Genomic DNA, 15,674 nt, shown 5'->3' with positions numbered 1-15,674 from the left:
TATGTATAATTTGGAAATTATCATGGAAGATTATGGACACATTGTAAAGTTTTTCTGGTTGAACCAATTTTTAGCAATTAGATCTGTGTATTAGGGAAGAAGTGACCCAAGACGTTGAGAAATAAGACAGTTTGCATTTTAGCTGGTACAAAGGCTTAGAGGTGTCGGGGAGCATGGTCGATTCAGGAACCTGTAAAATCAGTTTCAAAGTTGTCACGTGGCAAGGATCAGTTATAACAAATGAATAAATAAATACCCAAGAATACCTACACATATACATACACACATGTAAAAACTCATGATTCTGAAACATACATACACTACTCTCTTTTCTTACTCTGTGATCCAGTACAACATTTTTAGTAGAACATACTTTATAACAAAAAGCACATAAGGATCTTGTCTTCAAAGATGGGGAACATTTTTAAAACAGAGTGTACCCCTGTGAGTAAATGCAGAGTGTCTGGTAAGTGTACTAAAAGCCCCAGGATCAATGCCAGCTGTTACATCAGTTTTGTTGGTAATCTTTCTTACTGATCTATGACCTTGACCTTGTGTTTATGTCTGTATGTCAAATCCATCTTAGGGCTAGGGAAACTATAGTTGAGTTTAATAGGATTTATGCTCCAGTCTCAAAGGATGTTCATATATATATATTTGTGTATATATATATACACATATATATATACATACACATACACGCACACATATATACATACACATATATATGTAACGTGTATATAGATATAGAGATATGTATATATCTATATATATACACACACATACTATAAACACTTAAACAATTCCAGGAGAAGAAAGCACCATTTTCCATTATATTTCATATTTTGATAGACATTGGAAATTATTATGCTTTTCAAATCTGATAGAAAGCACCAGTTACTTTGAAGGGCTATTGGAAAAGGTAAGGAGAAGCTCTACCCTGTTAGTTTTATATTTAAACCCTTTTTTCCACACTTGCGTGCCACCAAATAATTTGTTAATAGTTATTTTGTGTTTCTTCAGAGAAACTATTGTTTAACTGAAGGCAGTGAACAGACATTAATGTTAATGCTGAGTATCACAGGTATTCTTTATCATATAATAATTCTCTTCCTGGATTTTTAAAAATTACACTTAGAATTTAATTTTATTTAAAAATATTCTAGTTTCTGTGTTTTCAAGATAATGCAGCACAGCATGCATGAAGGTGTTCCATTTTGGAGTAGAAATTGTTTGGCAGTTAAGCTCTGTCTCTAGCTCCTTTGATTCTGTGAGCTTTTTTAATGTACAGTCTCAAACTTTATACTCTTAACTTTGATTATAAATTAAATTTTTATGTAAACTACACAGGCAGAATAAAATGGATAGTGGACTTACTGAATCTGATTCATAGACATAAGCCTTCTGAGAATAATTCAGAACAAAGAAGATCTTCTTTATTTCACTGTATCATTTATAGGGGATACATGTTTCTGTCTCCAGGATAATGTTTTTTACCTCTCTCCTGCGTTTGTCTATGTCATCAAGGGTCTTAAATCTTTACTATTGCATTTTATTCAGTATATAGTCATTGAGAGATAAGCAGAAGCTCCAGTTTGAATATAAGCTCATATTTAGCTTTTAAATAAACATCTGTTTGAAATTCTGTGCCCCAGTAAAGAAAGTAGTGAAGATAAACAACTGGGGGATTGAATGGGTAGGGTGTATGGCTGTTTCAAAATCATTTCCTTCCCCTAGAATTCACTGAAAAGACGATAGAACATACTGGTCAGGGCTATTTCCACAACTTTTATGACACCTTGTCATCTTACTGGTGAAAATGCTTGTCATTTTTATCAACTACAGTTTGATACATTACTTGGAATCATAGAAATAAAATTTTAGAGTTGAAGAGGTCCTCAGATACATATGTCCTTCTGTTGAACACTCAAGTCAGTCAAGCACTAACGTCTCCTAGTGAGTCTCTTAATAGGGAAAGTGAGTGACACTATTTTACTCCTGTGGAAGCAGCTGACAGCAAGTTAAAGCTGATGGGCCTGGAAGGTAGGAGCAAATTTGCCCTTGGGCAAAAATATGTAAGTCCCTCAGGTTGCAATGGAGAGCAATCTGGGCAGCTGTTTTACTCACTACAGTGTCAGTAGCTTCTGTTACCAATCTCTGAAGAGTATTTACACCTAAAATGAGAACCCCTGGGACAGGGCCAGAAGCTCTTGTGGTCTAATTTTAAATGTTAAGGCCCTCAGTTGAGCAAAATGTTTCCAGGTAAGTATTTTCTTGGCACCCATCAGGTTGAACATCTTTTGATAGATAATGCTACAACGAAAATTGTCTTGGAATTTAAATTATATGGAAGGACATACACTAATTCTGATTTATTTTTCAAAAAATTAGAAGTATATTCTAATAAATGAAATACGAGGCCTCCTCCTTTACGATGCCCATTATTATTCCCAGCTGTAAAATGGCAACAATTGAACATTTCTTTTATTATTTTTCTTAACTTTTTTTCAAAAACTAACTTTTAATTTATAATAGAGGATTCACTATATTCTTCACTTTTCAGTGAAGTCCAGGACCATTATCTGAAATTTTACTTTCCTTTATTGTTCTATGACATTAAGTGTTGGGTTTTATATATTCTAACTTTTCATCGGCCCTTGGTTTAGAAAGCTAATCTCATCTATTTGCATAAAATGTTTGGTGTTACATCTTCTTGATACATTTTTCTTGGGTTTTGTTTTGTTTTTCCTGTTCAGCTCCTAAAACTTTCTTTCAAAGTCTCACCTTGGAGACCACCAAGAGTTCTCTGAATCATTTACCTGGATTTGTATTGCTTAAGTAAAAGTTTCAATAATTAGGACTTTTGAATTTTCTTAGTACTTACATATTTTTCTTCTAATGCTTACTGAAACATCTTAATGTTTGTCTTTCCTTGTGCATAAAATTGCATCCCCAAAGTACTCTACAGTGAAACTTAGGTAATATTGTCCAATAGGAGTAGCCTCTCAGTTCCTTCTGCATTTTAAGGAACCCCAGAGCCAAGAATCCAAATGCTCATTAAAGTGGCATTGCAGAAATACCTTTGAATTCAGTACTCAAACAGGTGTTACTTGATAATGCAGAAGAAATTGGAGATTTCATGGAAACAATTGGAAGTCGTGAAGTGTTCATTAGACGTCATTTAAATAGCATGCAAAGTGACTTCATAGATGTTTAATCATTGAAATGTGTTTTTAATGGAGAATTTGATTACTAGTGAGATACTGAATCCTTTCCTTAAATACAGCTAGAGAAAGACCTTTCTCATGTACTTTCAACCAAAAGTAGTCCCACGTATAAGAATCCTATTAGATGCGTCCTTCATTTATCCAAGTAAAATCTTTTTACTTGGACTTTACCATTTATAAAAGTGTTTAAATATTCAGTGAATTTTCCCTTTGCTTATTAATAAACCATTTCCAAATAGAAAATGTAAAAGAGTGCAATGGAAATATTTTGCTTTAGAGAATCAATATAACACCTAGTTAGGAATTGTTAATATGCAAATTATTTACAACTGTCTTTTATGAACTAAAGCGCTAAGAAAAAAGTTACATTATGTTGAGTCTTATTTTTCAAGTTCTTTTTTTTAAATGTAGCTTTTTAGAAAAACGTACTTTGAATTCAAGCATTTTACTAGATATTTCATTAAACTAGTCTGCATATTGAAACTTGGATCTTTGCCAAAATCTATCTATGCATATGGCCAAGACTGCTTGAAATTCATTTATGGTTTAGTTTGATTTTATTTTTATTTTTAATAATTCTGTCCTGCCACAACAATAATTCTTTTCGCTGCATGCTAGTGGACCAATAAAATCTCAATTTTATTAAATTTAAAGGTATTTTTATGCTTATAAACAATTTTATATTAATAAAAGGATTTCATTTATAATTTTAACACTGTAAAATGGTTATACATGAATTTTATTAAATTATCTTGAAATGCATTAACCCTTGGTATACAGTCAGGGTTCTTTGAACCCAGTTTTAGTTTGAAGTTGTTTGTTTGGTAGGAAGGATTGTGTTATATGACTTTTATTCTTTTTTAATGTTTCAATGAATGTGTTTTCAATAGGAAAAAAAAGTATATCTTGTTATTACCATGTGTATCCATTGGAACTTTTTATAACTCAAACATACATTATGGAATCTTAGTGATCTTATTTTTCCTGTATCTTTAATCATTTTGCCCTTTTATCATTTTGGAAATTAATTCATCATTTACTTCCGACTGTATGATATAAAGACTAAGATTATAAGCCAAAGGAAGTTAATGAAAGTGCCTAGAAAGATGATGCAGTAGTGAAATATGTCATCATTATTGTATCATCTTCAGTTTTCTAATAGCATAGCCTGTTAATACTGTATTATCTTTCAAGAGTGTAACAAAATGTTCGGAGATTATCTTTGTAGTCTTTCTCTTTTGTTTTAAATTTGTAGTAAGTATAGTTGAGAATTCAGTATTTTTTATTTTCCATCCCTAATGTTAAAGAGAAGAAAGTTGGCATAGGAAGATGCTTCAATTAGATGAGTCACTGGATGAGTGCGAAGAGACTGATAGTACCATTCTATACATGATTGATGATGGTGACATTGAGTGTATAAGCAACATCTCGGACTGTTGTCTTCAGATGACAGTATCCAAGATGAATTTTCTCAAACTCAAGGATCAATGAGTGAAGAGGTAGTTCTTTTTCACCCCAGCTTAATTGAGATATAATTGACATACCATATTTTATAAGGTGTGTAATGTGATGATTTGATATGCACATGATTACCAAAGTGAGGTTAGTTGACATATCCATCACTTCACATAGTTACCATAACAATATAGTCCTAAAGACAAAAAGGAAATAACAGTGTTTTCCTCCAGTTAGTTGCTTATTAGGAAGGACTTCATTCAGTATTTTGTGACAAGAACCTTGCCTGCCCTATCTTGGTTCTTTTATGATGTTGACACACCCACATTTTTTGAAACAGAAGTGTACGAATACACACGGCTGGTGTGTGACAAGAGATTGGAAGGAAGTAGATGACATGAAAATGACATAATTCTTTGGATTGATCACTGTAATTGGTATTAATAAATCTAAAAAATAAAAAAAATATTTTGCAATTACATAACAAGGAAGATTTCTGTCCCTCTTTCCTCAGTATAATTTTGAGCTGTCCAAGTTTTCCAAAGTAACACATTTTGAATTCTACAAGTACAAGAAGAAGACTCAGAAGTGATGATTAAGCTAGAACCTTTTAGACATGTATTTGAAATCTGGAATTGGTATTTACAGGGTGTTTCCAGGTTCGTGCATGACAGTAGTTGAGCTATCAGTTCCCAAGTGCCTTGCCCATTTCAGATATGTTATCCTTCAAAACCAGGAAAATATAGAATTAAGAACTGGGTTTGCCATGTGTAAATTCTTATTAAAAATTCTAACAAAGTTGTTTTACATTATCTCTTTATTCTTCTGTAAATTATTCATAAGTTGACCTAAGTAGTGATGAAATGTTCATTGGACCCAGATGGTAAATGGTGATGACTGTTTTTCTTGGTATACTGAGGGTTAAATGAATTCATTAAAATTATAAAGAGCTGATTTTGATTTAGACTGATAATTCCAAAATCAAAATTAAGTCATTTCTTGGTATAATAAATGTTACACTAAATTTTTTGTTAAAACCAGAAAATCTTTTTCTAAAAATTTTATGGAATCACCCTATAAAAATGACAGCTAAGTTGAAATAGACATTGTTCAGTCAGCTTTTAATTTATCACTGGGTAGGTTTTATTTTTTTCCCATTCACACACACACACACACACACACACACACACACACACACACACACACATATATATGTATTTTTAGTGTTCATTAAAGAAATCTTTCTTCATTTTGCCTATCATGCCTACGAACCTAATGTTTAAAGACAGGCTATTAATGTATTTTAGTTTCTAAGCTGAATTTTTCCTTCTAAACCTCATGAGAGTTGCAAAATTTGTGAGACCTTCATTTGAATTCTTTTTCCTATTCTTTTTTTTTCTGCCCCCTCAGTACTTTTACTCCCTTTGGTCCTTCTTACCTTCCATAAACCAAATATTTTGGATAATTCTTTTTCCCTTTCCGCAGAAATCACTTTAACAAGTGTTTGCTGTACAAGTCAAGTCTCTTCCTTATTTTGTTTATGAAGAGAGTATGGAATATTTTTAAATAGACATGTATACAAGCTCTGATATTTAAAATCATTGTTGAAGTTAAAAATAAACCAGTAGGGGGCTTCCCTGGTGGCGCAGTGGTTGAGAGTCGGCCTGCCGATGCAGGGGACACGGGTTCGTGGCCTGGTCCGGGAAGATCCCACATGCCGCGGAGCGGCTGGGCCCATGAGCCATGGCCGCTGAGCCTGCGCATCCAGAGCCTGTGCTCCGCAACGGAGAGGCCACAACAGTGAGAGGCCTGCGTACCGCAAAAAAATTAAAAAAAATAAATAAATAAACCAGTAGATCCACTGACAAGCTAATGAATCACAGTATTTTGTAAAATATTCCAGTTGTTAAATATATTGCTTGCAAATCTCCAAAAAAGCCTAATTTTTAAATGTGTGTTGACATTTAGGTATTTGTAACTGACCGTACTCAGGTAGTGTTCACACTTGGCAGCATTCTTAAGTAATATGTATGTAAAATCAAGTAAGCCAACTGTCGGTGATTCAAAAATAATGTGGTTGGTTGCCTTTCCAGTGAAAGAAAATGAGTCAGGTTAATAATACTAGCTTTAAATCAAACAATTTTAACCTTAAAAAGTTTTAAAAAAACAGGTTTCTATGCAAAGCTCTTTTTCTTCTTGTTCATGTAATTGATGCTGTTTATAGAATTTTCTTTTCAAAGAAATTAATGAAAAATAACCACTTTAACTTAGAATTTTCTGAGAACGATTATTCCTCTTTCCTTCAGGTCTATTGTAAATTTGTTTCTTGCCCACTCTTCTACAGGATGATGTGATAGCTTAGTGTAAACACATAGTTATACTTTTATGTGTTACAGTAACCACATTTTCTAAACTAAAAATTGGTGCAGGTACCCTAATACATTTTTTTTAAATAATGACTTTAATTTTTAAGTCTTCTAAAAAAATTTTTTAAATCACATGTAACATTTTATCCTTATTGATAACAGTGTCACACACAAAGAGATAGCATGGGTAGGGAGGAGAGGAGTATTTTATTATATATTAGGAACATTCTAGAAACTTACGGCTATAGATTCACCTGTAACCTGTATTCTGCATCTGCTAGGAATGGACCTCATTTTAAAAATTCTTCATGGAGCACATGTGTGGGGATTTTAAAACAGATACGTTAAGCCTTTGATAGACCTGAATGAGCATCTGAAGGATCACTCTTCTGTTTTTAATAAGTTGTGGTAAGAACTAGGGGTGAATAAGCTTGTGATGATATGTAAACGTTTGTACCACTAAGACTCACAATTTGCACAGGCCTACAAAAGAATCTTATACTTGTTAGGGCTTCCAAGTCTTTGAAAACGGAAATGCTCCAGGTTACTTATGGGATGTCTGATGTTTGGGGGATGATACCAGAAGTGAATCCATTGTGTCGGCCTCAACCTCACATCACACTCGTTAGATTGAGTCCATGTCACGTGGATCTCTTTTCCTTTTTCGATACTTCTCTTGTTCCTTCCTAAGCTCTTCATAACATAAGGAAGCTCGTTCTAGCCCCTCATAGAGCTGTGGTGCTACAGAAAAGACTTAGCATTCACATCACTTTGCAGAAAGGTGTTTATGAAAATTCAGAAACTTGGTGGACTTTTGAAGACAGTTATGTAACATTAAAGTATTTTCTCTTCTGATTGGATCATTTTAACAATATGGATTAATCCATAGGATTTCCAGTAGAGGTTTCCAATTTAATAGGAATAACAGTAACATAAATTACTGAAGAAGTGACTACAATGCATATATATGTATATTGTACATATACACTTAGAAACTGACAAGTGCTGTATTTTTCTGCTTACAGGTATCACAGCATAATTCTAATGCTTCACCTCCTTAACTATTTTTATTTATTTATTTTATAGAACACTGATATTTGCATTTATTGTGGAACAAAAGGTGAAGAAGGAGGAGCAGTATATTCACTAAGGATTCTATCTGCTTGCTGCTGCAGACCTGTGTGTTGAGGAATTCTGCTGCTGCTTCTTGCTTGGGAGTTATCAACTCTGCAGTCAGGCTGCGTTGGGAGCCTGCCTGCCTTTTGTCTCGTCATTGTCAACCAGCAGACCAATCCCGGTCAGAACGGAACAGTACACCTCTGTCTAATTACTATGGAAGGTGAGAAACCGACATTCACTAATTGAAGTTACATCTCACTCACCCACAGAAAACCATTCTTCAAAGTGAATAGAAACCAAGCCTTTGTGAACACTTCTCTTGAACATGACTCATGGAGAAGAGCTTGGCTCTGATGTGCACCAGGATTCTATTGTTTTAACTTACCTAGAAGGATTACTAATGCATCAGGCAGCAGAGGGATCAGGTACTGCCATCGACAAAAAGTCTGCTGGCTGTAATGAAGAAGATCAGAACTTTAACATTTCTGGTAATGCATTTCCCACCTGTCAGAGTAATGGTCCAGTTCTCAACACACATACATATCAGGGATCTGGCATGCTGCATCTCAAAAAAGCCAGACTCTTGCAGTCTTCTGAGGACTGGAATGCAGCGAAGCGGAAGAGGCTGTCTGATTCCATCGTAAATTTAAACGTAAAGAAGGAAGCTTTGCTGGCTGGCATGGCTGACAGTGTGCCTAAAGGCAAACAGGATAACACGGTACTGGCCTCTTTGCTTCAGTCGTTCAGCTCTAGGCTGCAGACCGTTGCTCTGTCACAGCAGATCAGGCAGAGCCTCAAGGAGCAAGGGTACGCCCTCAGTCATAATTCTTTAAAAGTGGAGAAGGATTTAAGGTGCTACGGTGTCGCATCAAGTCACTTAAAAACTTTGCTGAAGAAAAGTAAAGCTAAAGATCAAAAGCCCGATACCAGTCTCCCTGACGCAACTAAAAACCTCATCAGAGATAGGTTCGTAGAGTCACCTCATCACGTTGGACAGAGTGGCACGAAGGTCATGAGTGAACCCTTGTCATGTGCTGCGAGGTTACAGGCTGTCGCGAGCATGGTGGAAAAAAGGGCTAGTCCTGCCACTTCACCCAAGCCAAGTGTTGCTTGTAGCCAGTTAGCATTACTCCTTTCAAGCGAAGCCCATTTACAGCAGTATTCTCGAGAACACGCTTTAAAGACACAAAATGCAAATCAGGCGGCAAGTGAAAGACTTGCTGCTATGGCCAGATTACAAGAAAATGGCCAAAAGGATGTGGGCAGTTTCCAGTTCTCAAAAGGAATGTCAAGCCATCTTAATGGTCAGGCAAGAACATCATCAAACAAACTAATGGCTAGCAAAAGTACAACATTTCAGACTCCGATGGGTATTGTTCCTTCTTCCCCCAAAAATGCAGGCTATAAGAACTCACTGGAAAGAAGCAATGCAAAACAAGCTGCTAATAACAGTTTGCTTTTACATCTCCTTAAAAGCCAGACCATACCTAAGCCAATGAACGGACACAGTCATAGTGAGAAAGGAAGCCTTTTTGAGGAGAGCAGTACACCTACAACTATTGATGAATACTCAGATAACAATCCTAGTTTTACAGATGATAGCAGTGGTGATGAAAGTTCATATTCCAACTGTGTTCCCATAGACTTGTCTTGCAAACACCGAATCGAAAAACCAGAACCTGACCAGCCTGTTTCTCTGGATAACTTAACTCAGTCCTTGCTAAACACTTGGGATCCCAAAGTCCCCGAAGTAGATATCAAAGAAGATCAAGATACCTCAAAGAATTCTAAGCTAAATTCGCACCAGAAAGTAACCCTGCTTCAGTTGCTACTTGGCCATAAGAATGAAGAAAACGTAGAAAGAAACAACAGCCCTCAGGAACCACACAGTGATGGGACAAAGTTCAGCACACATAATTACACGCGGACTTCTGTCATAGAAAGCCCTAGTACCAGCAGGACTACTCCAGTGAGCACTCCACCATTACTTGCATCCACCAAAGCCGAGTCTCCCATCAACCTTTCCCAACACTCTCTGGTCATCAAATGGAATTCCCCACTGTATGCCTGTGGCCCTCAGTCTGAAAAGCCAACGAATACCACATCAAACCACCTGATGGACCTTACAAAAAGCAAAGAATCGCAAGGGGAGAAACCAGTCCAAAATGAAGGCACACAAAACTCTGCCACTTTCAGTGCCAGTAAACTGTTACAAAATTTAGCGCAATGTGGAATGCAGTCTTCTGTGTCAGGGGAAGAGCAGAGACCCAGTAAACAGCTGCTGAGTGTAAACACAGAGAAGCCTACAGGTATGACTGATAGACTAAATAGCCCTCTGCTCTCAAATAAAACAAATGCAGTTGAAGAAAATAAAGCATTCGGCAGTCACGCAACAGGTCCTGAACCAGGACTTTCTGGTTCTGAAATAGAAAATCTGCTTGAAAGGCGCACCGTCCTCCAGTTGCTGCTGGGAAACCCCAACAAAGGGAAGCCCGAAAAGAAAGAGAAGATGCCCTTAAGAGATGAAAGTACTCAGGAACATACAGATAGAGCTTTAAGTGAACAAATATTGATGGTGAAAATAAAATCTGAGCCTTGCGATGACTTGCATACGCATACCACAAATGTGCCCTTGAGCCACGACGCTCAGGGTGCCCCCTTCTTAGGCGTGGCTCCTGCCTTGCAGGGAAGCACAGCTGTCTTACCAGCGTCCAAGGACTTCAAATCGGAGCCGGTCTCACCTCAGGATTTTTCTTTCTCTAAGAACGGTCTGCTAAGTCGACTGCTGAGACAAAACCAAGAGAGTCACCCGGCTGATGACCTGGACAGCAGTCACAGAAATAGTGAACTGACACTTGTAGACTCAAAGAATCTTTGCATGGTCCCTAAAAAAAGGAAGCTTCACACTGAGCCGTTAGAAAATCCATTTAAAAAGATGAGAAATAACATAGTCGATGCTGCAAACAGTCCCAGTGCTCCGAAGGTGCTGTATGGGTCCTTGCTTAACCAGCAAGAGCTGAAGCTTAGCAGAAATGATCTTGAGTTTAAATATCCTGCCAGCCACGGTTCAGCGAGTGACAGCGAACACAGGAATTGGGCCAGAGAGAGCAAAAGCTTCAACGTTCTGAAACAGCTGCTTCTCTCAGAAAACTGTGTGAGAGATTTGTCTCAGCACAGGAGTAATTCTGTCATCGACAGTAAAAAAAAAGGACACAGAAGCACTGTGACCAATAGCAAGCCTGAATTCAGCATTTCTTCTTTGAACGGACTGATGTACAGTGCAGCTCAGCCCAACAGCTGCATGGGCCACAGGACATTTCCATACCCCGGTGTAGGAAAGCCTCCTGTGAGCCCTCCTTTCCCTGAGCACCTGGGCTGCGCAGGGTCTAGACCAGAATCTGGGCTTGTGAATGGGTGTTCCGTGCCCAGTGAGAAGGGACCCATCAAGTGGGTTATCACAGATGTGGATAAGAATGAGTATGAGAAAGACTCTCCGAGACTGACCAAAACTAACCCAATACTGTATTACATGCTCCAGAAAGGAGGCAGTTCTGTTACCAGTCGAGAAACACAGGACAAGGACATTTGGAGGGAGCCTTCATCTGCTGAAAGTATCTCACAGGTTACAATCAAAGAGGAGTTACTTCCTGCTGCAGAAACTAAAGCTTCTTTCTTTAATTTGAGAAGCACTTACAATAGCCATATGGGAAATAATGCCTCTCGCCCACACAGTGCAAATGGAGAAGTTTATGGACTTCTGGGAAACGTGCTAACAATAAAAAAAGAATCAGAATAAAATGTACCTGCCATCCATCTTTGGATCTTTTTAAAACTAACTAGTATGAACTTGAGATCTGTATAAATAAGCGCATGATTTGAGAAAAGCATGGTGTAACTGAAACTTTTTCATTTTGAAAAGAATTGGTTACTGTGATGTTTAAATATGCATACTACTTCTTGCTTTACATTAGATGTCATGAGGAAGCTGCTGAACTAGCAATTGGTTGTTTAACACCTTCTTATGCATCAGACAACAACTGTGAGTAGCCCATGAATGATATTCTTTTTTAATCGTAAATAATAGGCATAAATTAAAATGTGAATCTCCACCCACAGTGGATTAATGCATTGCTGCCTTTATTAGGGTACTTTATTTTGCTTTTCAGAAGTCAGCATACCTAACACGTTTTTTTAAAGTCCAAATTGTTAAATAATAACTCCTTAAAGGATAATTATTGAATCAAAAAACCTAATACTGATTCATTTTTTCAGTTCAAAAACAAATTAGAAAAAAATATGATTACATTTTTCACTTTTGCTAAAAAAAAAAAAAAGAAAGAAAACACATTTATTTTTAATTCTTGGAAGGGGTTTTGTGGTTCCTCAATGTGTCTGCCCCACCCCAATCCTTTTCAATATACTGTATTTCTTTAAACCTTGTACTACTTAGTAAACATTGATTACAATTGATGGAAGTTTGATAGATCTTTAAAAAAAAGGCAGATTTCCATTTTTGTATTTTAACTACTTTACTAAATTCATATTCCTCCTTTTACAGAATTAGGAAAGTTAACATGTATCTTCAGGTGGTTTCCTGAATAGTTGAAATAAGAAGTTGTTTTTAACAAGCAAAATGGCTTTTCTTTGGACAGTTTTCACCATCTCTTGTAAAAGCTACTTCTCACCGTTTCTGTGGTACCTGTGAGTCTTATGACCAGGGTTTCTTAAAGTTGGACTCAGACCACCTGCATTAGAATCATCTGGAGCACTTGTTTTAAAATGCAGATTCCTAGGCAGCATCTCAGATCTACAGAACAAGAATCTCTGCTAAGTGGACCTGGGAATCTTCCTTCTGCATCTTAATAATACTCCCTAGGTGTTTCTTCTGCACACTGAAATTTGAATTTTGAAAATCGAAACCATTGCCTATGACTTCTCTCAACACAGGATTGTGAACAAACTATCTGATGCCTGTATTTTCCCCAGTACAGTCACACATCAACTCAAAATTTGCAATATTGTACTTCATATATTACTGCTATGTCTTTGGAAATCGGGTTCAGAATACTTTTTATGACAAAAAAAAAATCGGGTGGAGGGGACAACTTTCATATTTGGCTCAACATCTCAGGAAAATCTGTGATTATTTGTGTGTTCTAATGAGTAACATCTACTTAATTAGCCTTAGGGATGGAATAACAGGGCCACTTACCAAACTCAGGTGATTCCAGGATGGTTTGGCAACTCCTCCTGAATACATCCTTAACTTCTATTAAAACCATTGTCCTAAGAACAGTGCTGACAAAGATGAAAACATTTATTTCAAACCCAAGAAGGGCACTAGACTCAGATTGACTAAACAAAAAAGTACAAAGGGCACATACACATGACAGATTTGTACACAGTCACTCCATCGGATCTGTTATTTTAAAATAGTGATTAAAAGTAAACATTGATGTTTTCTTGGAAGAACTTAATGTATTATCGAGCCGCATGGGGTTTCTATCTTGAAACAAGTCCATGCTTTTCAGTTCAGTTTTTACAATCCACAATTCTTTCACCAGATATTTTTGGGTTTAATTGTGAGCTGAGTTAGCAACTGACCTATCAAAAAATTGTTATACAATCGACTGTTAATTAGAAGGAAATCTATTTGAAATTGTTCTACTTGAGGTTGTTTCTAAGATTTTTATATTAAAAATGGGCGTTATTTCCTAATATGATCTAAAACCCTAAATGATTATTTTTTTCTCAAAATAATTTGTAAATAGTTACTGGATATATTATAAAATAATAGGAGCGAATATTATGCTACATCATGAAAATTCCACTGGCCAGTGAAGATATCCAACTCCATCCCATCTTTATTCTGTGACAATCGTATTGTCTACACTGTATAAATAAGCTTTTAACCAAGTCATTTTTTTCTGCCGTTGTGAAAGGTCTGGAGCCTTAGAAGTATGCTAGAAAAAAATATTGATATTCCCCCTTGGTTAGGGGAAAATGGGCTTTTACAAGGGGGCGAAACTTAGGTCAGGAAAAAGAACATCAAGGGCCAGCTTTGCTTTTTTTGTTTGTTTCTTTGGTTGGTCATTTGTTTTGTTGTTGTTGTTACTGTTGTCAGCAGTCAAAGAAACGAAGGTATGTCACATATAAATAAACATGACCACAAAGAAACCTGTTCTGATTTACTAGAGTGTCCCCAATTTGAGTTTAGTATGATTTTAAAGAAGAGCGGTGAGAAAGGGCCTACATCCATAAATGCAGTTCATTTATGCATATGTAGATACAAGGATGCACATATACACATTTTCAAGGACTATTTTAGACATCTAGACAATTTCTTCCTAATAAAGTCATTTGTGAAAGGGTACTACAGCTCTCATTGACATCAGTAAGGTAGCATTACCTGTTTATTCTCTGCTGCATCTTACAGAAGAGTAAACTGGTGAGAGTATATATTTTATATATATATATATAATATGTATATATATATATATTGACTTGTTACATGAAGATGTTAAAATTGGTTTTTAAAGGTGATGTAAATAGTGATTTCCTTAATGAAAAATACATATTTTGTATTGTTCTAATACAACAGAAAAGCCTTTTAATCTCTTTGGTTTCTGTATATTCCATGTATAAGTGTAAATATAATCGGACAGGTTTAAAAATTGTGCATGTGTGTATACAGTTGCAAGTCTGGACAAATGTATAGAGTAAGCCTTTTATTTAAGTTGTGATTACCTGCTGCATGAAAAGTGCATGGGGGACCCTGTGCATCTGTGCATTTGGCAAAATGTCTTAAGCAGTCAGATCAGATACTCATCCCAACATAACAGTATTCCATTTCTGGACATGACTTCCGTGGTTTAAGCTTTGTGAAAGAATGTGCTTTGAATCCAAGGGTCTTAAAACTTTTTAAATCAAGTCAACCACGTCTCAACATAAAGAATTCACACAACTACTTTCATGAATTTTTTAAGCCCATTGGAAGCATAATAATATACCAGGAGTATTCCAGCGTACTGGAGTACAGGCACATTACCATTCATGGTATGAATTCTGGGGTTTACACAACCAATTTTGATGCGATATGCTCAGTAATATAATTTGTCATTTTTATTAGAAATTTAATTTCTTCATGTGATGTCATGAAACTGTACATACTGCAGTGTGAACTTTTTGTTGTGTTTTTTAATCTTTTAGTGTTTACTTCCTGCAGTGAATTTGAATAAATGAGGGAAAAAAATGCATTGTCTCTGGTTTGAAATGATTGTTATTTTCTGGGCTGTCTCCGATTTTCAGGTTTTCCATAAGCATAAAAGTCTCTGGTCATGAAAATAACAAGTCTTCAAGAATGCTTTGCCCTTCTCAGAAAAATAAAGGGAAAAAAAAGAAGGTGGCCTGCGAGTTAGTATATCTAGAGACAGGGCAATTGAAGCATAGCTCAGAAAGACAATCAGCCTATATAGCCTCTTCTGCCCAGCCTTGATGCTATTGCTTG

The 15,674-nt window shown here is 36.2% G+C and overlaps 1 protein-coding gene across 3 annotated transcripts in view; it reads left to right on the top strand.

The window, feature by feature from the left end:
* Window positions 1-15,421, top strand: part of NRIP1 (nuclear receptor interacting protein 1) — a 96,094-nt gene extending 80,673 nt beyond the window's left edge. For all 3 annotated transcript variants that reach the window (XM_024737341.1, XM_024737340.1, XM_024737339.1), the window contains one exon: window positions 8,135-15,421. In XM_024737341.1, the coding sequence (XP_024593109.1) occupies window positions 8,493-11,963 (3,471 nt within the window). In that variant the 5' untranslated portion in view covers window positions 8,135-8,492 and the 3' untranslated portion in view covers window positions 11,964-15,421. The remainder of the gene's footprint in view (window positions 1-8,134) is intronic.
* Window positions 15,422-15,674: the final 253 nt, after the last annotated feature.

This window comes from Neophocaena asiaeorientalis, unplaced genomic scaffold (assembly GCF_003031525.2).
Source record: "Neophocaena asiaeorientalis asiaeorientalis breed wild unplaced genomic scaffold, Neophocaena_asiaeorientalis_V1.1 scaffold915, whole genome shotgun sequence".
NCBI classification, from domain to species: domain Eukaryota; kingdom Metazoa; phylum Chordata; class Mammalia; order Artiodactyla; family Phocoenidae; genus Neophocaena; species Neophocaena asiaeorientalis.
This window is presented reverse-complemented; position numbering and strand designations above follow the sequence as displayed.